Genomic DNA, 23,623 nt, shown 5'->3' on the forward strand with positions numbered 1-23,623 from the left:
TAGGGTCCACATGCTTTCCTGTCCCTGTTACTTTTTAAAAGGCAGATAGTTAACTTAGAACATGCAAGCTCTGACAGTATTTTTGTCTTTGTGTCCAAACCCATTTTTACACGTGCAGATGGATAGGATCGTAGCGATCTTTATCAATGTTATTATTGACTGTGGTTGTCTCTATGGCAGAGGTGAGATGCTGGGGTGTCTGAGGCTGGTCCTGCTGGCAACTGATAGAACATCTTACTGCTTCTGAAAGGGGGGATGGCTTTACTTTCATTCATTCTTAACCTTTCTCTGCTCCCTCGCCTGGCTGTTTGGACATAGCCCTTCCTTCCTGCTGACTGCTGTGCTCATCTCTCTTTTCTGACCCAAAAGAAAACAGTGATTTATTTTGGCTGGGTGCATATTCTGTTGAACTGGTTCACAGAGGGGTCTTGTGAGAGCCAGAGCCCACACAAGTAAGTGGCAGCAGCACTTGTCTGGAAGAGAGAGTAAAACCTCTCCATTTTTGGCAGTGGTGCACTGTTAATTCTCCTTCCTGTATCTTGTGAAACTGTATCCTTCGTGTTTCTCACTGTCCAGTGGAACTCCTGTGCTCTGTTCCCATGTAAACACTGATGTAACATTTTTTCCTTCCCTGGATGGGTTAGAATCAGCCATAATCTCTGAGTGGCAAGTACTCTGCAGCTGTTCAAGGTGTCCCCTTAAGTGGTCAAACTTACACAGGTGTCCTTTCCACCTCAGGGTTCTGGAGTGCAAGCAGACGGGGGTTGCCATCGCCCAGAGATTTGGAAACCGTTGCTGTGTGTTCACCCTGTTCTGTTTTACCGCTGCTTATGGCACTAAGCTACTGCTTAGGGGCTGCTCAGAGTTATCCAGCACTGGATTAGCCTGTGTTGTAACCTCAGTGCTGCTGGTGGCAATTTTCAGTTCAAGTCAGACCCAACTGCCTACAGTTATGTAAATCTCAACTAAATGCTTTCCACCCAGGCCCTAAAAAATGCCCTTGTCTGCTCTCATTTCAGTGGGCATGTGGAGGGTTGCTTGGTAGTAGCTGTGCCCTGCACACCTCTGCGCTTGGCAGTTGTTCTCCAAGTCCTGTAGCCCAGGGCTGAGCAGGGGCTGGCACACGAACAGTGTTCTCCTCTCTAGGCTGCTGTCCTTGTCCTTGTTACCATTCCCTGCCTGTCTCTTTTTTGGGAAGATGTGACAGCGGCTTGCTCGGTTCAGGTCTCTAAAGAGCATATGTTTGTGCTGAAGGAAGAAAGCTGGTTTGCTGGAGGGAATGGATGACTTTCTTTCCCAGCAGCTCTACATGCTGCTAGGGAAGAAGAATAACAGGTAGTGGGAGGCTTTCCTTTCATTGCGCAAGGAGGGCAAAATGAATTTTGGCAAAATAATAATGAAATGGCATCAACCTGACGTACCTGACTTGGAGAGAGCAGTGTGGCATCCACTGTGGCAAAATTTTAGGGTATAATAAACTTGCCAGCGCTGCGGTACTCTTCCTGCCCCCTGGCACTGTTTCCATGGGTGTTTGCCTGACTGATCAGCCATGGGACCAGAAATGTTTTGAGCTTCTGTTTATTCCCTTTACCAGTTCTGTGGTTTAAAATCTATAGTGTCTTGTTTCGTGCGGTTTCTATACCCATCCTGGGACCTTTTGCTCTGTTTAATGGAGGTCTCCTTTGTACTGGGTTTGTTAGATGTTTGTAAAATGGCAGTGCGCTGTGTTTTGACCTGGTGCTTGTGGAGTAGCTGCAGCTGATGTGGCAGGAAGGGTCTGGTTCCTCCGATAGCTGGCTTGGCTGAGCCCCTCTTCCTGCAGGAATACAAGGGAGTTGGGATTTTGCTCACAAGCCTTGGCCCTGGGAAATTGTCCCTGAGGAGTCAGTTCAGTGGCTGCTTGTTTGGTGTTCATGAGTTTTTGTTGTTGTTTTGGCAGAGGAGAGCAGATCTTGCTAGACTTTTGTGAACTTTGATCCCAGTTTCTAGAAACTTTCTGATGGAATCCAGCAGCAAATACAAATTCTTATAACGTGCATGGGGAGGGTTGACTTACTATTTCATGCATGTAAGGATAGAGAGAGGACTAAAAATGTTAGCGCGTTGGCAACTAATATTTTTATTTTATTTTATATTTTTTTTTCTATCTAGGATGTTGGCTGAAATGCAGCCCACGTCAGTCCTGAGATGGTATTAACTACTTAGTCACTTGTGTAAAATGTTCGCACTCACTCCAGTCTGTTCCTTCCACCAAACTCAGCCAGGATACCAGTTTGCTCTTGTTCGAGCATTGCCATGTTTGAACAGAACTAATGTCTTTTCCTTTGGTCTGAGCCAACTCGCCTCCCTCCCAGGGACGGTCATGTCGATACCGGCCATTCGCTAATGCCTTTGTCTGGGTCTTCCTGGAAATGCCCGAAGATCTATTTGCTGTCAGGCGGAGGTCAGAAATAGATCTTGCACAAGAAGAGCCACTGGAGGAGAGCCCTGTCAGAGGCTGTACTTGCCCTCCTTGGAGACCAAAGCTGTTTCCAATTTAGCAGTTGACACACAGGGGGAGAGATGGAGACTCTAATTTAGTGCAGATTGTTGGTCCTTGTAATCTTTCACAGGGCTAACTATAACTGCTCGTAGGAACCCCAGTCTCCCTAGGAGAGGATTCTGATGAAAGACTTGGTAGCAGGTGGAGCTTGTAGCAGGCTATGGATTCAGACTGAGGAATTCCAACTTAAGTATTTTTAGTACAGGCCTGAGAGTCAGACTTGCTTTCTGTTCTGATATAATGCAGGCTTGCCATGTTATGTTGGGCTGCTCAGGGCTGCATATCAGTTCTCTTTCTGAAAGGTAGATGATTTTTTTGGGGCCATCAAGGCGGTGTCAATATTAATGTGAGGATTCTGATTTGTGATCCATGTCGGAATTCAGGTGCAGTGGTTGCAGACTTCACTGTCTACAGTTGCTGCAGGTGGCAGCCTGTTATATCGTTATAAAATGGAATATGTGGAGGTTTAGGTTTAGGGTGTGGAGCTCTCAACTGCTGTGGCTGAAAAATGTGGCTGAAAATGGCTTCAACTTCTGCTGTTAGTGCGGTAATTTGTGGGTGGGACAGCCATCTGGGGACAGTAACGTGAAATCACGGTGGTCTGAATCGTCTGCGTTTGAGCACTGAGTAAAGGCCGCTTAAGTCTATGTGAAGCATTTGACGTAGCACAAACTTTTCTTGTGCAAATTCCAACTTTTCTGTTCAGTAAAGCAGAGCCTGGCTCTGTGCTCCGAAACGCTGTACGAGTGATGGGATGAGCTCTGCCGACTGCCCTTGCTTGTGCTGTGTGGCAGGACATGCTAGAGCTATGACTTGCAAACCCTTTACAAACTTTGCCTGACCTTTCTGAAGACTGTTCACACAGCAGTGGAAGAATTTTTTGACTAAGCTTGTCCATGTTTGGTAATTGTTTCCTGTTGTTTAGGACTCTGTTTGAGAGTACAGTGAATCTGGCTGGAAAGGAACCGCGCAAGGGGTTATTTTCTCTTTCAGCATCACACAACTGTGGGTCGGCTGTTTGTGAATTGGCATTGAAGGTGGAATAAATAACTCATGCTTTTTCCATTAATAAACAGCGTTTAATCCAATTCCTTAATTGTATTCCTTAAACACGTGTTCATTAAAGCGTAAGCAAACCAGCGCTGGGTGCGCGGGGGATTCGCTCTGCCCAGCACGCACACCTTCTAACAATAAGAGGTGTGCTTAAATACAGTAAGGTATTACATATTCATAATAACCGCAGGAACGCCTATACATATTCATTACCTTTCCCCGCTTCTTATTAAAATTAGTCTCAGGTAATCATTTCCATAGTCTCCTCCTTGACTCCTCCCTGTTGTGCCTGTGCAGTGTCGCTTGGTGGCCTTGGGAAGGGGTCTTTGGATGAAGGCTCCTTCAGCTTTGTCACAGTGAACTTTTTACCTTTTTGGCTCATTATGATGAATTAGCTGGAACCCAAGCTGCCAAGTTGCCCGAAACCAGACTGGCGCCCCCTTTGGCTGTAAATCTTGGTTATCTTGTCTCCTCAAGGCTACAGCTGGTGCTGTAAAACTCTGTTACTCTAAACTAGACATTCATTATGTGGCTTAAAGTGTTAGTTCATTAGTAGGCAGTCATTATGTGGTTGTTTAACCCTTAAAATGTTAGTTCCCTCTGTAAATATAACTTCATAAACAAGTTTCACAACTTTTTACATAGAACTTAACCACCTTTTCCTTTTTTCAGGTTCAGAGTCCGTGCCTCATTTGGTTATATCTATAAACATTAAACATCTTCTCAGCACGAATCACACCTGCATTTCTCACAAAGGCTTGTGTAGCTGTTGGTCTGGCATTCTCAGAAACCTTTGGTAGCTGTGAAACTGAAAATACTTATTTGTTTAGTGTAAGTTGGAACACAAATTCAGGTTAAGGCACCAGGTCTTAGCATGGGGTGTTTTTTTTCCCCGACGTGAGCTGTTTGCTGCTCAGGACTGTAAACAGAGGGAAGTAAATGTAAGATTTCTCTTTTCACTTCAAGCGTGGAGAAAGCCATGCTGTAAAAAAGAGGATGCTGTACCCGACAGGAAATCACCCCTCCCTCCTCCTTCCCCAGGGCTTGCTGGAAATGAGAAATGGGAGGACACACCTTTGGGAGGGGGCAGGCTCTGGAACCAGAGATGTCACCGTGCTGCTAGTACATCCCAGTACTCTCGGAGGCAATATGTGAAGAACAAAAAAGCCAGTTTAAGTTGGATTTGCATGGCCTTGCTTTGCTCTATGCTGTCCTTAAATCTTCAGTGCCAGTGAGAGTTTGTTCTCCCAGGTTCTGTTGGCAGCTTCCGAATGTCATAGGGACAGCACTGGAGTGGACAGCCTGGGTTAACTTGAAGAACTTGAAAAGACTATGCTTGGTTTAGCAGCTTTGGAGCTGAAAAACAGAAAAAACATATTCAAATCATATTTTGTTTGGAAATTGGTTTGGTAACCTTACTTTTTTTTTCTTTTCTGGAGCATCAGGAACATCCCTTCTGAAAGGAGATGGTATTTAAGTTACAAATCACTTCCAGTGTGAGGATGCGCACCAGACCTATAACATACTGAGGAATGTTTCTCTCTGACCATGTAAGCAGTTATGTACCTTGTGGGACTTGTGTTTCCTCGGCCATCTAATGAACCGTTCTGAGGTAGCAGAAAAGGGATAGAAGTTTTTCTAAGGAAATGGGAGAATGACCATGCATTTCTCTTTTGTAGGTGGTGGTTCATTTCTCTCAGCCAGTTTGAGCTGAGGTCTAATCTAGTGTTCAAGAGCTAAGTGGAAAAATTCTGGTCCTACAGGAGAATCTTTTGTGGTTCCTTCACACAGCTTGGACTGGAGGCCAGAGAGGGCTGTGGATTTGTGTTGTTTCATCCAGGAAACTGTGCTGACTCAGATCTGTGAGGCGTTCACAATGTCTCTCAACCTGCACGTTGCGTTGCTGATTTCACGCCCTGTGGGTCTAGTTAAGGTGAGGTTACCTTCCTGCCAACTCGGGGATGTGAACACAGCCAGCACTTGAAGGATTTCCCAGCCTGTTGTATCAAACAGGACAAGAGGTGGATCTGAGATGCTGTGGTTTCCCGGGGTGGCTGGTGTCGGGCTGCAAACTGGTCAGCTGGCTTCCTGCAGCATCTGTGCCCTTTGAAAGCCACGCTGCTGGGTTACACAGCAGCTCGCTGAGCCCTCGTGATGCTGACGCTTTGGCATCCCCACCGTGCTGACAAATACACCATCGCTGAGGTTACAGGGCAGGTCGGAGTTTTGGTGAAATGCTCGTGTTAGCTGGAAGGGAAATGGTGTGGCCAGGTCCAGGAGGGATCTTGCAGTGACCTTTATGGTTTTCCAGCATGTGTACAAATAACCCCCTTGCCCCTCAGGGGGGTCTGGTAGAAGGTCTGAGCTAGTGTGATGGCTTCTGTTGGGATTTTGTCACACACAGAGTTGCCTCACCTTCAGAATTTTATGGTCAGGAGTAGGTTGTGTCAAAAACTAACTCTTAGGCTCAGTGGCACAAATGGGGTGGTACCAGTAGGTACATAGGGTGTGCACGCAGCCCTGCTGACTGAGGCGTATTGTAATGCTGGGGCTGCAAAGCCATGTGAATGCAGGCTCAGGTGAAGTGACTGGTAGTGCTGAGGGATATCTCCAGAATTTAAGAGCATTTCAGTTTGCACTGTCTGCTGATTGCCCCCTTTCCAGGCTGCAGTTTTTCTCGTCTCCATCTGAGATGTAGGTTAATTACAGGAATCAGACAGCAGGATGGACGATTTCTTTCAACTAATGGCAGGATGGGGCTGGATTTTACAGTTTGTGTCCTGGCCTGTGTTTTGGAGGTGGAAGTATGGAATTTCCTATCTAAAGCGGAAGTTCTAGTCACTGACTTTAGACAAGGGCTAAATTCTGGCATTGTTGTCTTTAAAACATTTTATAAAAGCTGCTCAAGACACAGAGTGGTTGGAGTTATGCTTCCAAGAAATGTAACAAGTTTATCTAAAACAAAACAAAACCCCAAACAAATCAACAACTAAGCAAATTTTTACTGGATTAGTAAGTCGAATTAGTTCAGAAAGTGCCTGGCGATCAGCAGAGTGAGTTCCAGGAACAGTGTGTGTTTTACGTGCTGGGGGAAGCGGAGATTGCTGGGCCCTTCCCTTGCGCAGCGTGTGATGGTGTCAGCTCTGCCCAAACTACAGCCAGAGCGCTCATAGGGTTTCCATTTCATCTCCACATGTGCAGTGAGTAGTTACTGATAAATAGTTACTGACAGTGCTTTAAACAGGCTGCATTTGCACACCCTTTTACCAGATGTGGTGGTGGTGCATGGTGCTTGTGACCAGTTGATTGGCCACAGGCTCTGTGCAGAATCTCCAGGGTAGGTCTTGGTGATGGGGCCAGGAAGCCGCCATCGCTGCTGCTGTGGATGGTGAAGACCACGTCTCACAGCACAGAGTCTTGGCTTTATTCAGGTATTTGCTGATCGTGGCCAGCACTGGGTGCCTGGGCTACTGTGCTGGGGCAAGCTGGCTGGTTTGGCTGGCTATAAGCAAGTCATGGCATCCATGGGATTCACTGTGGCTGCCTTTGCGTGATTTTGAAAGCAATTCTCTGTGTCACGGGATGAATTCTTGTTTAGTTTCTCTCTGCAGCGTGGTGTAGCTGGACATAATGGCTGCAAACATAGTTACCTTTGCTGTTAAGCTTTTCTGAAGCACCCACACAACCTTGTAAATCAGTGCCACAAATGCAGAATCTCGCTTATTCTGAGGGCAGCGTTGGTCTCAAAGAAAAGTGAAGCTTCAAGGATTTTCATGTGTATTGTCTTCTATCAGCGTTCACCATAGTCTAGACATTCTCTTTTATTAAGCAGTGACACAGGGCATGACTTGCACCAATACCTTGATGATGAGAAAGCGCACGCCTTTGAATAAATGTCAGTCACTGCAATACATTAAAAAATAGCTAAGCGCTTTGTTTTTTCTTTTGACCATGTCATCTGAAGTTCCTCTAGGCAGGTCTAGGCAACGCGAGGTAAAAATACCAGTGGCTGCTCTGTACTGGTTCTCCAGCGGCTGTTAGGTCTGGCACGTGACTTATTTTTTGTGTCTTGAATTTTTCTGTCTTAAATAACAATCTCTCCCCTGGTTGGCGAGAGAGCTGAGAGTTGTTACACGTCCTGGATTCTAACCACCTTCTCAACATATTGGTTAAATTTTGGAAAACGTCTAAATTTTTTCTTTTCAAAATGTGTTAGAAAGTAAGCCAGGCTATTTTACATGCATTCTACGCATGTGAATGAGAGAACTTCAGAATGTTAGCAGCATCTAATTGCACTTCAAATGTTTAAGGTCTCATTTGGAATGTCGTCTTTGTATATTATTGCTTTTATAGTCTCTGATCTTTTTGCATTTAAAAACATTGACGACGATATAATGCCTTATGAGCCTGTTGTTACATTTCTTTTACCTGGAAGCTAATGCCCGCATTCACCTGTTTGTTCATGGTCCTCCTATTTCTGATAATTCTCTTCCATTTTGTTGAGAAAAGTCAAAGCTGCTGTTAAAAAAGGAGTTCCTGTTGTCAGTGCTGATCTCTGGGGCTCTTTCCAGCCTCACTGGAGGGCAGTGACAAGCAAGGCTCCAACGAGTCTTTTGGATGCCGCTCTTGTAGAGCGTTGCAAATGTTTCTTTTCAAAGGCTGTTTAATAGGATAAATATACCCAAGCTCCCCATTCCTCTGCAGTTACTCACAGTGTAAAACTGTCTTGCCGGGGATTGGGTTACCGCCCCGAGCTGACTCCAGTATGTGAGCTGGAGTTCCCTTTACTCCTGGAGGTGGGGTAGGGAAGGCTGATTTGAACCTAGTGAGATTTTTTAAGTTTGGATTCAGGGATTTTGGCAAAGAGGCTGCTCAGCTGAGTCTGTAGTGTCAGGGCACATTTCTAGAACTGCCTTTCCCCTCATTCTTTTACGGGACAGCAAAACCCAAGGATTTGAATTCAGCATCTTACAGGTATTAAGAAAAAAGGGCTGGAGAACGCTGTGTCATTCTGCAAACGAGGGGTTTGCAGTTTGTCTTAGGCCAAGTGAAGCACGATTGTCATGTAAAGTCCATGTCACATCCTCATTTAGACCTGTCCTTACAGTTATCGTGTTTTATATTTCCAGTTACCAATCCTTGGGCAACCTTCTGCTGCCTCAACCAGGAAAACCTGGAGCAGTTCTAGTTATTTGGGTAAACAGGGACATGGGGAAGAAGCAGGGAGGTGCAGACACTTGTTCTCCACTGCTACATTAGAGGAAATACTGTATTTTGTGCTCAGACATCTCACGCGACCCAGCATGCTGTGGCAGTGGAGATGGGATGCTGGCTGAAAGCTGAACGCGGTTGCTCTATGTGCTGGCTGGCTGGAGAATCCTGTCTCCAGTGTCGCTCGCTTTCCAGATGTCCCATGGAAGAAGCAGAGCTACGGGCAACGTGTGTTTTGATGGATGCGCAGATGTGGCTTTCAGCTGTTGAAAATGAAAGGCTGATATCTGAGGCATTTGAAGTATCTTGCCTCAGTTATACTTCCATTTCCTCCCCAGCAGTAGTTGAGATGTAGAAAAAACTTGACCACCATCCTTTTGATCTACTTAATACATTGATAACGCTCTGATTTGCTGTGGCAGTGTGGCTTAATTGCTGATCCTCAGTTGTTGAGAGAAGTGAACTGCATGTGGAAATCTGAGGTGGTTTTCTCTCTTCTGGTGCTAATGCTGATCTGAGTTTGCTGTGTGTCTCTAGCCCTCGCAGGGGCTGGAGTTGTGCTGGGCACTGAGTAGTGGAAGGCTTCTTCTTGACAGAGGAAAGCACATTTACATTTCTCTAAATTGTCTCACTTAAAAATAAAAACAGGCTGCTTATGAATAGTGGAAAACTATTTACTGCTTGAGGAAAAATTAGCATTAAAAAGCTGCTTAACGCCAGCTGGTGAATGTGAGTTTTTCAATGCCTTGTCATGTAGGTTTTTCCAGAACTAGTTTGTGGTGCGTTCTGCTTCACTGTGCCTGCCACCTTAATCCAGGAGCATTTTTGAGATGCAGAGAAGGCACAGGAAGGAGACAAGTGAACAAAAGAGGATATTTTGATATGCATGGGAAAATGTGTGTAAATGTTTTTTCTTTTTAATAACTTCACTCTATTTAAGGGGGCTGAGTGCAGCTCAGATTTATAGAAGGGGGGGTTGATGTTTGCGTCAGTACAGAGGGGCTCCCATGTTATCCATTCCTGTTCTGCACCTCAGAACCACGTTGTGGTCCCCAGTCTGGAATTACTGCTCTTTATCAGACAAACCTGGGGCGTGGGAACCTGGAGAATGTGCCCCTGCGGCTGCCCGGAAGGCTGATTCTGCCAGAGGACACAGCGTTCGCAGCACAGCGAGTGCTGACACGCGGCGATGGCGAAGGAGCCTCCGCCGGAGCCCCTGGAATGCTGAGCTGCTCTCGGCCTGACAGAGCTGTGGGCTGCGAGATAGTGCAAGAATGTGCGGTATAAAACTGGGGAGATGATGACTCTTGCAGTGCAGCTTGAACTGGTAAGTGGGACTTACCCAAAGGTATTGTCCTGCTCTTTCATCTCGCTGATTTTCTTGGTGAAAGGGATATTTTCTTCTGAGCCATCCAATGCACTGGACGTCAGCTTGAGAGTTCTTGTCCCAAACTGTCTGACTAGCAGAGCTTTGGCAGATGCTGGGAACTACCTTGAAGCAATGCAGGTGGTATTAAGGGCCGCTCATACATATTTTATGTATACACAGAGCTGTGTGTAGGATTTGAAGACCAGAATTCCAAGGACTTCATAGTTATTGTTTTTTGGCAAAAGGAAGAGGAGAAAGAGGGGGGCATCCTAATGTACCTGGACCTTCAGATGTCTTGGAGTGCTTTATAGCAGTAGAGCTACCAAATGTGACGTTGTTCTTTAGCTGTCCCGCCTCCACATGAAAACCTGTGTCAAAAAGCCGCTTGAATGTGAACACAAATGTCCTCCCATGCTGGGGAGGATGTGGTTTGAACATGATTTCGCTTAAGCACATCATTTTTGGGTTGCCCGGGGTAGGGAGGAGGACTCTCCGCTTCTGTGCCTCGTCTCATGTTCACTTGCAGCTTTGCTGGGTGTTTGGCCACGTTACCTGAGCCTGTGAGGACCCAGGTGTGCACACGTTTAGACGCACCGTGCGGTTTTATCAGCTGTGTGACCGCACCATGGCCATGACAAGCAGGAATGCCTGGGCTGGTGGTGTTTAGCAAGTATCCCTCACTCTTCCACACCCCACTGAGCAGCACACTGTTAATCAAGTGGAAAATACAAGTTTCTATATGTACAGCCCACGCCCGTGGGTAGGCTAAGCCCTGCTGAGCATTTGGTAACTGGACTGCGACTCTACTCCATCCATGTCTGTGAGTTCATTTTGTCTGTGGGTCGTGTTAGCGGGTTCTTGCAGGGGTGACAGCTGAAGGAGGGGCACTCCTGTGGAGGAGCAATGGCTTGGGGATGTAGCATGACCCTGTCTGCCTTACTTCATTGCTACAAAATGGTTAAATTTGTCCCTTAGAGAGAGATGAATCTCCGATCTTTTAACCTTGGGAAAGTCTGCCTCCTGGAGCTGTGTCTGCAGTGTTTTGGGGAGTGTCTGGAGCAGCAGTAACGCTGTGGCGCGGTCAGTGTGGGTGGCTGTTTCCCAAGGACTGGCCGATAGCGCCCGCAATGCTGCGACGTGTGCTGGCGCAAAGATCTGCAGAAAGTTTCTGTGTGCCCGAAATAGGGACGGGTTCCCCCCTCAGCGGGGTGAGCAGTGATGTGAAGTCACTGCCAAGTTAGCCGCTGCTGTGGGGTTTCATCTCTGTCCATGTAGGGATGTCGTGGTGCCCTCTGATGGCGGGTGGCTGTGTGAGCTGGTCTGCGTCAGAGCCTTGGGATGGTCCAGCCCACAGCATCCTCCACGCTGGGATGGGCTCACTGATAGATTTATAGGGTTTACACCTCCTGCAGCACTGTCCTGCAGGAGTCCCCTTGGGAAGGAACACTTCATTACCCAATCAATCGATTGAACCTTTAATATTTCTATTTAAGTATTTTAATATTTCTGTTCAAGGAGCGGTCACTGTAGTGAGTGCGCTGTAATGTGAAGCGCTGCCCAAGGCACAGCATCCTTGTTACAGTTCATCAGGTTAGAGCTCTCTGGCCCCTTTTGCAAAAGAAAAAGAGGGATGCATCTTTCTTCCATTAATAAATGTCCCTTTTTCTCCCACATCTCTCATCTCATGTGGTCTTCTCGTAGTGTTAAAAAGTTGCATAGATCCTAAATGAATGCACAGTGCTTTGGAACATCCTGGGATGAGGTGTCTGGGGCCCGTTGTTGGACCCTTTGAATGGGCACAAATCCCCAGTCCCACAAAACTTGAGGAAACTGGTTGCTGATGGGATTGCATGGGAGACCAGTTTGTGTGGTTGGAAGCAGCAACAGGAAGAGATGTGAACCCGAAAGATCATCCCTCCGTCATGGCAGTGACCTTGGAGGGAGTGATGGGGGCATGAGGAATGATGAGTATGGGTTTGCAGAACATGGGGTGAGCATGTCCAAGGAGAGGCCTTTGCAGCCGTGAAGTGGCGTGTGAGGGGCTGTCCTGCTCCTGGTTTGCTTCATTCCCTGTCCTGCTGGGGAGGGGATGTCTTCATGCAGCTGCTTCGCTGCCCGTTGTAAAGTTGGAGTGCAGTTTGAGTAACCGAGTGATTCCTCTCCGGCCTTTTCTCCTCCCTCCGCTTCCTGTTCCTCAGCTCTGCCTTGTTTGCTCAAGTCAGGAAGGGGGAGGGTATGGGGGAAGTTAATCATTAAACAGTAATGTCTTCTCCTTAACTCCTTCACAACCTGGGGGCAGAGTGCTCCTGGCATTTCCAGACCCCTCTTCTGCAGACGTGTAAGAGTAAACCAGCAAATGTAGCCAAGCTCACTTCTGTGCCGTCAGTAAAAAGCGGTGGATTTCTGTGTGATGGCTCATTCAGCAGAATGCTGACCCAGGAGGAGGGTTTTGTGGCGAGGTGGTTACATCTGCCTGTCCCGCAGTGAGGGCTGAGGGTGGAGGGTGGAAAAAGGGCTTGGGTCCCCTCTGCAGGGCTGGAGGAGCCCAGCACCCTCCTGGGGTTTTTACTTCCTGGTGGAGTTGGATTTGCCTTTGTCATTGGTGGGGAGAAGCAAAAACCACACCTTCTGGGACAGCACTTCTTGGAGGTTGTGTGCACAGACCTCCAGCCACAGGACCTGCCTGGCTGGAGAACTGCAGCACTTCAGCGGTTCCCTTGAGGTATGTGCCTTTTTCACTTTGGAATCCACCAGCTGTTCTTTTGCTTAAAAAGAAGGTTAAGTTTGTTTTTCCCCAGCTGCAGAAAGCTTGTATGCCTTCACTGAAACTGCTTCTGGGGTGTTTTGGCCCCTCTAAGAAGCCGCCTGTGGCTTAAATGGTTTGAAGCATCTTGGCTACACGAAAGGTGTAGGGAGTTAATTTAACACAGTATTTAATTTGCTAATGGCTGTGTTCTGTTCTCTGAGGGCAGGACTGCCTTTTTTTTTTTTTGCGATACTTTGATTTGTGGAAGATGATGAATATAAAAGCAGCACCTTCCTCATCTTGTAATACAATGATACTGTCCTCTATTTGACCCTTCAATACATTTTCTTGGAGGGTTGCTAAGTGCCTTGGCTGGTGTGGTCTGTGGTGCTCAGGAAGCGGCCTGGAGCTGGCAGGTGCCCTCACATGCGCTCCGCAGCCATTAGTAGTTGCTCGGTTGCTATTCTGGTGCCACCTGGGAGCTTCGGCTCCTCATGACGCTGTTGGAGGAGGCTGCAGGATGTCTATGCACAGGCTGAGCCTTCACACCCCAAACTTGAGTACTGAGTACCTGATGTGCACAGGAGGAGAAAGGCAAATGCTAGTACCTGAGACTGCCCCAAGACAGTTGCGTCTTCATGAAGGGGAGGGAGATCCAAGGGGTTTTTTGAGAGCCTCCTCTCTTAATCCTACCAAAGTTGTGTCCCTGGTGTCTGGCTGAATTCCACATCTCTGAAGGGACCTGACAGGTATGTCCCAATGCTTTTATAATGGAGAGCACTGATGTCCCTGGTGGTCCAGCTTCTCTCTAACAGCCTCAACAAGGTGTGAGTAGAGCTTGGTGGAGAGCCGGGCACCCGGCCAGCGAGGCTTTCTTTGGAAAGTGAGCACAGCACAGCCCTGCAGCCGCTCGCCGGAGTTTCCCCCGCCGGGGACTGCAGTGGGCTCCGCAGGGTGGGTTCATGGCACAGAAAGCCCATTGAGTTGGGATTTCCCTGTGAGTCACCGCAGAGGAGCACTGGCTTGGGAATGGGCAGGGGGAAACCCGGGAAGGTGGGACAGCCTCCTCGTGCCCTTCTCTGAGGGAGAGCATTTCTCCTGCTCTGAGAGTTCGGAGAAGCGCTGACTGTGTGACGTGGGTTCCTCTGCCTGGCATCGGTGATGGTGTTTCTAGCTGGTGGAAGTTTTTCTTCTCTTCAGGAATTTGTGAGCAGTCTCCACCCAGCAAGTTGAGAATTATTTCCAGGAGAAGAAATGGCGTTCACCTGGCAGTCTCTGGAAACCACTTAACTGTTTGTGTGATGTATTTTTGTTAGGAAAACTGAAGCACATATGCCCGCTGTGCCAATGGACTAATTTGAGAGTTTCTTGCTTCTTCCACTACCTTAGACTCTGGACAGAACCCCTCCCAACATCTTGTTTCCTGCAGAAACTGGTGCCGGCGGCCACAATAAATGACTCTGTGATGATGTGGGGCCTGTAATTACTCTGTGTCAACTTCTCTGGGCAGGTTTCTCCTGGGTTGCTCTTCTGCAGGGTGATTACCGATCCCTGATGTTGGTCTCTGTTTTTTCCAGTTATGACAAAAATCTGAGTCTGACAGTTTTTCTGGCTGCTTTCTTACCTCTTGGTGTTTTCTTTGTATTAGAAGTTTGATTAACCCATTCAGTCCTGGGCTGCAGTAATGTTTTTCAGGGCATTTAGTGGATCACCCCAGATGAAAAATCTTCCCAAAGACCTTCTGATACAGATCTCCTGAATGAGACAAAAGAAAAAAATCTGTAGTCCAGGATTTTACCTTTTTTAATCATTATTTTTTTCCCTCATTCCTGCAGACGCTTTACTGGCAGACCTGGAATCCACCACCTCACATATTTCCAAACGGCCAGTGTTTCTAACAGAAGAAACGCCTTACTCCTATCCAACTGGAAACCACACGTACCAAGAGATTGCGGTGCCACCTCCTGTGCCTCCGCCACCTTCCAATGAAGCCCTGAACGGCACTGTGATTGACCCCATAGATCAGTGGCAACCCAACGTATCCAGATACGTCCACCAGCAAGTAAGTGAACATTTGCGGATGGCGAGGGCATGTGCTTGTTTTGTTGGTGCAGTATCTCTTGAGGAAGTGAACGAGGGGAGGGAACAGCAAGATGTGAGGATGAGTCTGGCTGTGAACAGAGTGGGGAAATGGGGGGAGGTGTGGGGTTTTAATACAACTAACTGGTTGGAGCAAATGGCAAAAGAGAATTTGAAACCCATCGTCATTGTTGCAGCAAAACGGTAGTGTGATGAGATTAGCGTTAGTCATCTGTCTTGTAGGCTGCGGAAAGCAGGCTGGGGATTTCCAGCACAAATCTGCGACTCATAGGCAAATCTGAAGCAAGTGGAGAACAGCTGTTCCTAGTATAGCTCATCTGATAGAGCTCAGCTATGTAGCACATTTTTTCTTCTTCTGCTGGGCTTTGTTCTGTTCAGTCCGCGTGCGGGGTTGCAGTGCAGTAGTGGACCTGTTTGTTTTGTGTTCTCTGTTCCCAACGCAAATCTCATTTCCACAGCCCCAGTCCCAGTCTCCCATATACAGCTCTAGTGCCAAAAGCTCCAGTGCCTCTGCTCCCAGAGACGGGCTCAGCTCTCCTTCTCCCCGTGCCAGTGAAGAGGAACACGTCTACAGGTACCTTGTCCCTTTTAAGAGATAAGCCTGACTCACAGCCTGAGCCTGCCGTGCCTCACTGTGCTCCCTGTGTATGTTATGTTGCCCTGTGTTGGTTCTGATCATCTCTTTTGTAAGAGACCGCTGTAACTTTCATAACTCATTTCAAACATTGACCTGATCCTTTGGTTTGCTCAGCTGCAGAAGGGGTTAAGGATCCCTCAGACAGAACAGGGTCTGGATTCTGCTGTGAAGGATTTGACTCAGAGAAAAGTGACAAATCCATCCCCCTGTTAAGCAACCCAAAAGTTGTTTAGGAGAAGTGGGTGACCTTAGGGTCAGTTATCGCAGGGAGCGCAGTTACCTGTGGCCTAGTAGGATGTGCAATGACTTGAATTTTCAAATAAGTTAGAATTTAAGACTTGAATCTCAGTAGATGGTGGATAACTTGTTTATACTGGCAAAGGCAGCTCTTCTTACACTGAGATCAGAGGAGCAGCCTGTGCAGTAGGACAGACCTTTCTGCTGATGTGGGGATGGGTGAGGAAGAGGCTGTTGGACCTTCATCTCTGGCCCTCTGCCCAGGTACCTCTTGAAAAGAGACCTTGAGTGCTGCAAGAGGCTCCCACGTAACCTGCTGCTTTCGATTTTTGTTGATAGCTTGAGGTTTGTACTTTGCCTCTTTCTCCGTCTGTGCTGGCCCTGCACTCTCTTAGTTCAGGGGAGAGGCTTTTGCTGCGTGTGTGATGTCAGCAGAAACAAGTAATTTTCCTGAACGCAAGCTAATGGTTCTGCTGCTGTTCTGTGTGTCTTGGATCTGCAGGCAGTTAACTCTTTGCTACAGGGGTGTGCAGCACAGCGTCCTAAAACGTGAGGTCCTGTCCATCAATACTTCTTCTTTATAACTGACAGCTGGAGGTGTGGCTGCATTGCAGTCATTTCACAAAGCACACATCATCTTTCCAGCAGAGCTAAAAGCATCAGCTTTGAAAAGAATACAGTACATGTGTAAACTTTGTGAACCTGATGCAAGAGTCCCTCCATCCTCCTGCTGTATCTTGATGTAGAAGTTTCACGCTTCCCTTTTATCTTTAGTTTCCCGAACAAGCAGAAGTCTGCAGAACCATCTCCCACAATGACCAGCTCCTCTCTGGGCAGCAACCTCTCGGAACTGGACAGACTTCTTCTGGAGCTCAATGCTGTTCAACATAATCCCGCCAGTGGCTTCCCAGCAGGTAAGAAGCAGCGAAACATTTGTAAGAGTGGATAGATTGATTCTCAGAATAGTAGCCTACTTTTTGCTTCCTACATGCTCACTGAGGGAGACGCCTCCAGCCCCTGGTGAAAGTCTCATTTAGCACAGATGGGATCTCCTGAGCTCTGTGGTGCAGCACCCTGTTCAAAGCATGTCCAGCTTCAAGATTGGCCCTAACTTACATTTCAAAGTTAAATTAGGTTGCTCAGGTGCTTGCGCTATTAAGTTCTCAATACCCCGAAGGATGTTTCACAAGGTTTCTAGAAAGTTTGTTGCTCTTGACTGTGATTGGCAGGTGCGTATGGACTTAGGGGTCTTAACGACTCTTTTCTGCTCCCCCTTTCTCAAGATGAAGCCAGCAGAAGCCCCTCGCTGCCTGGCGTGACTGGACCTCACTATGTTGTCCCAGAGAGCAGCAGCTCTGTGGGAGGGAAGGCTGCACCCCCTACAAAAGAAAAGCCAAAGCGAAATGGTGCACGTGGGATCGAAGATGTGCGTCCCAGCGTGGAGAGCCTGCTGGATGAGCTGGAGAGCTCGGTGCCGAGTCCAGTGTGAGTTGTGTTTTGGGGGTTGCTGGCTTGAGTGGGATAGGACAGGCTGTCGAGGGAACAGTGTAGTGTAGGGGCAGGTGCTGCAGGAGAGTGACGGACAGAAGGACTTTGTCTAAAGGTCTGGAAGTGAAACAAATGCATGGAAATGCTGGTGATCTTTTATCTACTGGATGAAAAAATACATAAGCATCTTATCAGAGGTGGGTTGTTCAAACTCAGATTTATAGCTGATCACAAATACCCACTGTCTGACAAAATGAATGTTTGGTGGTTGTCCATTCCTTAATGGAAGGGTTGTGTGTGTGTGGGTGTACACACTCCTGTTAAAACTCATCAGAAAAACAGGGTCTGGGTGTGTTGTGGAAGCTGGATCTTGGGGAGGGCTGGCCAGGGTGGGCAATGCTGCTGAAACGCATCGTGCTGTGCTTATGTGGAGGGGCAGTGGGACTTTCAGTCTAGGAGTGTGTTCCCAGGCTCAAATGCACTCTTTGTTTTTTGTTTCCCCCCTCCCTTTTTTTTTTTTTTTTTTTTTTTTTGTCCTGTTCCTTGTCAGCCCTGCAATCACTGTGAGCCAAGGGGAGGTGAGCAGCCCCCAGCGGGTCACCGCCAGTCAGCAGCAGACCCGTATATCTGCTTCTTCAGCTACACGAGAACTGGATGAGCTGATGGCATCTCTCTCCGACTTCAAGGTGCCCTGTCATGACAGCTTAATGCTTCATCTTGTGCCTCCCGACCCCCACACTCTCTTGCCTGTTAGCCATGTCTGCTGACCTTGTTTGGTCTCCAGAATGCCCTCCCTACCTCTCAAACCTGCTCTGAGAAACTGCCTATGGTGGTATTTGTGCTGAGTGCTGCTATAAATTCTCATCATCGGCAGGGTAAGGCAGTTCTGGGGTCTGTTTTTCCTTTGGTTCTGCAGTTTGTTTGCCAAAGATAATGAGCTCTGTACAGAGTGAATTATTTTGCTGTGCTGCAACTTAACAAGAAGTAGGGGAGCATGAGACACAAGTCTGTTCACTGACACAGACCAAGCTCTTCTGCTCTGTGGGATGACCCTCCTCTTTGGAGTGTATTTTTACCCTGATGTGTTTTCCCCAGAGAGGATCTTTAAGGCATGTGCTATGAGCACTGAAGCTTTTGCATTGTACAGTTGGAGACTTCAAAGATTTCCATCTTAAAACATCTCTTATTTGCCTCAAAATGGAATTAAAGTCTGAGCATCTTGTGGGGGCAGAGGATGGCAAATACTATGCAGAATCTCATTTGGAAATCAAACTATTGTATTGGAAAAGAGCTACTGCTTCAGTCATGAGTAACACATAAAAATCACATCATAGAATAAGCTCAGGATTAACTTGCCCATGGTCATCTTGATAAGTGAAGCACTTGATATATCGTCCCTGGGTAACTTGTTCTTTATTCACATAGTTATGTTATTACTGTTCCACTAGGTGATTAACTGTGGAACTTATTTTAATGAGACCTCATTTACTCATAGTCACAGCAAAATGAAAAATATTTTCTCTTCTTACCCTCTACTTTCAACTGGTTTGCTTATAGCCTTACTGAATTATCCACTTGATTTTGTTCTGAGAGAGGTGGAGAAAGCAGATATCTTAGTTCTCTTTGTCCTCATTGTTGGGTTTGCCTTTCCTACATACACAAGTCTGCTTTCCAATCCTAAGAGAGTCCCTAACTTTCTGTTTTTTCCTCATGTGGAAGATTCTGCTGGTGCTTTTTGTTACTTATTTGTGCTGAGCTCCCCTCTCCTCCTACCACAACTTCAGGTGGGTCAGCCCAAGCTGAGGGGTTTTGTGTGGAGCGGTGCACAGGACATTCAGTGACAGCTTTGCTATTTGTTGTTCTCTATGTGCCACCATTCACATGAGCACTTTCAGTGTGTGCTGATGGTTTCATGGTGGTCTTTACAGCACCTGGAGTTCTGACCACGTGTGTGAGTTGGGAACCCAGCAGTGCACACCCCTGCTCGGACGGACTGCGCTTGCCCTTGCCGGAACTGAATTCAGTCTGCTGTTTCTGGCAGACTCATTTGGTGAAAATCTGGGAGTTACTCACTGTTTTCTCCAGACTTCCTGCAGTGTGTATTCAGTCAGTTGCAAATATTGACACACTGTTGTGGCCATTTTTCTTCATATTATGTTCTAGGGTGGAGTGCAGGTTATCCACAAATGTCCGTTTGATCTGGTTGAAAAACTGCGCTCTTGTGGAGCTGGAGAGCCCCCCCTGCACTGCTGGCACACTCTGCTCCTTCCCCGTGTATGCAGCTGGTGTGCTATGGCCTCATGTCGCTGCTGCTTTTATCAGGGCTTGGAAAACAAGCTCGGGGTGTGGTTGCTGCCGCCAGCCTTTGCTCCCAGGTGAGCTCCTGGCAGCTGGGAATGACCTCGCCCAGCTCAGGTTTTCCTTGTGAGGTACAAGGAGGGGACATTTTTAAGTGTGGGCGTCCAAATACTTTGCAGTGTTGGGAAAAGGCCTAAGAATCTTTGTGCAACTTTGATAAAACCTACGTAATGGGGATGTGCTGCATTCTGTAGTATTGCCTGCCTGCCTGCCTTCCTGGCTTAGTTTCTGGTTGAGCAAACTGATATGCAGCAAGACTTCAAGATTTGGGCTTTATAAACACAGCATTAGCATTTTTGTGAGGCATTGAACTCATCCGTGTGTAAATGTTCTTCCTGAAGCACAAAGAACATGGTTTCTGTGATCATTTTCCTTTTGTTAGTGTTGTCATTGGCTGTTTCTAATACTTACTTTCCTTTTTCCTGTACCTCTGGGTTGCTTCGTTTTCCCTTTAATCCTTGTTTGGTTTTTACCTCCTCTATTTGTGCCAACTAGTGAGTGTTGTCAGCTTCTTTGTATAAATGGGTTTCTGGTCTGTACCAGTGCCAGGATGGCAGAGAAGTGGAGTCTTTGTAAAGGTGAAAGATGAAAGGCTGTTGTTTGAGTGCCAGAGCTGCGTGTGGCTGCAAGAAATAGGACAGAAGAACTAAGTATGGTGAGTAACTAGTTGGAGTTGGTAGTTGATACAACTGGAAGTTGCAGTAGATGGGGATGGGAGGAGCAGAGGCACTGATGTTTCATTCCTGTCATACCCCAGAGTAAAAGGTGCTATTACAGGCTGATACATTAACCTTTTATCATCTTTTGCCTGCTTTAATGAGTTGCTCATTCTTTTTGCTTACGGAACCCATTTGATTTTGGTTATCTGGCTCATCAGTCAGTGAGCACTGAGATTACTTAATGCACTTGTTTTTTCAGCCTCTGCCATTTCTGTGTAATACGATACCTACTCACTGCATAGCTAGATGCCTGTATTTAACTGTTCTATTACTGTTGAGTGTTTAACTGCTGCTCTTATTTTGGAGCTGGTATGTTTTTAGTATGCTGGATATACTTACTTGTGAGTGAAATGGTAGGCTTGCCTTGGAAATGACTGAGTAAATTTTAGGAAGCCTGGAAGCTGAATGTGAACCACAGTGTAAAACCAGGTTACTTATGCAGGTACACCCAGCTTAGGCAAAATACAGAGGGAGAGCAATTTTAGGAAATCCCTTTGTTTTAACTACTGAATGTACTTATTTAGTCCTTTTGCTCTGCTGTGACTGGGTCTTGCTGTGCTGCTCGTGGGGAGGAGTGATCTCTAATGAATTGTGGTCCCTATTGTGCTTTTCCTTCTGTGGTTCCCCCGTAGCGCTGCCATTGGCACTTCACAAAGGTGTGTGTACCAGCTCCTGACCCTTTGGGCTGGCAGCAGCTTAGGTCAGCTGAAGTTGTATGTGTCTTCCATCTTCTGGCAGATTTTGTGTATGTTCTGGTTAATTTTGTCCTTTTATTCCTGATAATTATCCCAGAAAGGTAAGTAAAGACCGAGATACCATGCGTGAGCTTAGGAGGTTTGATGCTCTGCTGCCTCAGAGCATGAGCATCCAGCTTCTCAGGGCTTCTTTGGAAAACGCGACTAAGAACGAGAGCAGGTCTTTATATTAATAGCTCTTGGATTTGGGAATCCTTTGTGGATACATTTTTAAAACTGGGAGGGCTCAGCGTTGGTTCTAGGTTGACCTGCTGTCTGAACTTGTCCAAGCCACTATTCTAATTTTCCCTTTTTAAGAAAAAGCAATAATGCCAGTTTGTTGCCCTAGAGCTCAACCAGGAACCACTGAAAATGGGGAAAGGAGAACCCATGATCTTTTGTTTTAAAAGACTCAAAGTGAAGGAGAACCACGGACTCTATCAGTTGCTCTTGTTAGAGTGTATTTTGGATTAAAATTAATACTGATTTTATTACCATTGAAATGTGGAGCGTTTGGCCTGAGGGGAAGAGGCTAATCCAGCCACCTAAGCAATGCTTACAGGAGCATGGAGTGACTGACAGACTCGTATAGACTCAGTGTGTGTCACGTCCAAGGTGAGATTAGTGATGCGAATAGAACAAAGCCCATGTCATCTGCTCTCACTGTGAATGCCCTGCAGCTTTGTTTTCTTTGCCATGTACTCAGCCAACTGGAGCATTTTATTAGTGTATCAAGAAGAAAATGTCATGCTTTGTTCTGTTCATTGATTGCTTTTTTTTTAGCTCTGAAATGTAAAATTTACGTGTCTGACTCTGAGTAAGTTAACGTGACCTTTACTCAGAGTCTAGACATTCCTGGGTTTCCCAGCAGCTGCTGCATGTCCCCGTCACAGCTGCAGGTGAGCACAGGAGCTGTCACAGGAGGGGGGCGTAGGAAAAGGATCTCGGTGGCTGTAGAACTTCCTCTCCTATAATCTCACGTGAAGATCAGCACAATGTCATAATGGTTCTGCTCTTTGGTATCTCGTTTTCCTTCCATACTCTTTGCTTTGGATCAACATGGGTCTTTATTTGGAGGTCATGATTGCTGTAATGCTTAATTCTTTGCCTTTTTTTCTTCTCCTTACCTCTGCCTTTTTTTCTCTCTTTATTCCTTCTGTGTCTTTTTTGCAGACTAGTTCCACTATGTCTCTGATTTCCGAACCCTCTCTAGAACCAGTTCCCAGTTCAGCAAATGTGGACTCCAACAACACTCCTCCCAGTTTAACAGTGCTGTCCCATCCCAGACACCCTCCTGCAAGTCACAGTGGGGACACGGCAGTGCCAGCGGCTGCCCCACGTATGTTCTGTTTGCCACAAACGGTCCCTGTGCCCCCACCACGGGTCTCTTCTGGTTCTGCCACTCGTGGGGAGCAGATGACCTCTGCCAGCTCGGTTCGGCTCAGCAGAAAGCCTGACCCTTCTAGAAACGTTTTCCAGGCTGTGCCAGCTTCCTGTGTGGAGCTCCTGTGTAGATCTGCTAATGTTGAGGCACAAAGCCTAGAGAGCCATTTGGCAAAAGAGACTGAGAAGAAGGAGCAGATAACTGACCCCAGAATCTCAAGTGTGCCAATTTCAAGCACTTTAAATGGTCAAGGGAAGGGGCAGATACCTGAAGAGCTGGATCAGCAGGGAGCATTCAGGGTCAGTTCATACTGTCCTTCCCAGAGCAGAGATGTGGAAGCAGCTTTAGAGGAGCTGTGGGTCCTGGAGCTGTCTGCACATGTGCCAGAGGTGCACCCAGAGAACGACAGCATTCTGAATCCTGTGTGTGAGCCTTCTGTTGTGGCCCTGGATCGGTGGGATGTCTTCCCAGACACCAAAAACCAGTTGGGTTTTGTAGTGGAGCAAGGACAGGAGCTGAAAGCCGAAGCGGCGCGTGAAGCCAAGGTAGATGGGTGTTGTAATCTGGGCAAGGAGAGGCAGGGCAGAGACAGAACTCCTAGGAAGGCAGGTACAGTGAACAGGAACAAAGCCAGAGGAGACCAGGAAAAGGAGCAGTTCAGAAGCTCTGCAGTTGCTCCAGAATCTCCTGAAAACATTGGAAAAGCTGAATGGGATCCGCCGTACGTCTCCAAACCACCCATTGAGAGGATTTCTGCGTCAGGCCAGGCAGGCACTGAGTGAATGTAGGAGTAGGACGAGTCCTAGCTGGGAATGTTCTGACAGCGCTCTAACATTCTGTGTGCAGTGTGAACGTGCCTGGGCTCACCCACGCTAACAGCACGCGCCTCTGAGCAATGTGACCGACAGCTGCATGTCATGGGGGTTTGAAATCCTCTGCTTTATCTTGTGACTACTTCTGCATGTCAGTCAGCAGCACGGAACATGGCAGTTTGTAGGGGCTTCCCTGTGAAATGGACTTCTTATTTCCTAAGCGGGATAAGACT

General features: G+C 47.1%; 1 protein-coding gene across 7 annotated transcripts in view; it reads left to right on the plus strand.

Annotated features, from left to right (window-relative positions):
- Nucleotides 1-23,623, plus strand: part of PXN (paxillin) — a 49,516-nt gene that overhangs the window by 14,189 nt on the left and 11,704 nt on the right. For 5 of the 7 annotated variants that reach the window (XM_071816248.1, XM_071816249.1, XM_071816247.1 and 2 more), the window contains exons 2-7: nucleotides 14,757-14,983; nucleotides 15,480-15,595; nucleotides 16,670-16,809; nucleotides 17,179-17,380; nucleotides 17,934-18,069; nucleotides 22,368-23,345. In XM_071816248.1, the coding sequence (XP_071672349.1) occupies nucleotides 14,757-14,983; nucleotides 15,480-15,595; nucleotides 16,670-16,809; nucleotides 17,179-17,380; nucleotides 17,934-18,069; nucleotides 22,368-23,345 (1,799 nt within the window). The remainder of the gene's footprint in view (nucleotides 1-14,756; nucleotides 14,984-15,479; nucleotides 15,596-16,669; nucleotides 16,810-17,178; nucleotides 17,381-17,933; nucleotides 18,070-22,367; nucleotides 23,346-23,623) is intronic. The other 2 variants (XM_071816252.1, XM_071816253.1) reach the window with 1 other exon arrangement.

The sequence above is a fragment of the Patagioenas fasciata genome, chromosome 17, assembly GCF_037038585.1.
Source record: "Patagioenas fasciata isolate bPatFas1 chromosome 17, bPatFas1.hap1, whole genome shotgun sequence".
NCBI lineage: Eukaryota > Metazoa > Chordata > Aves > Columbiformes > Columbidae > Patagioenas > Patagioenas fasciata.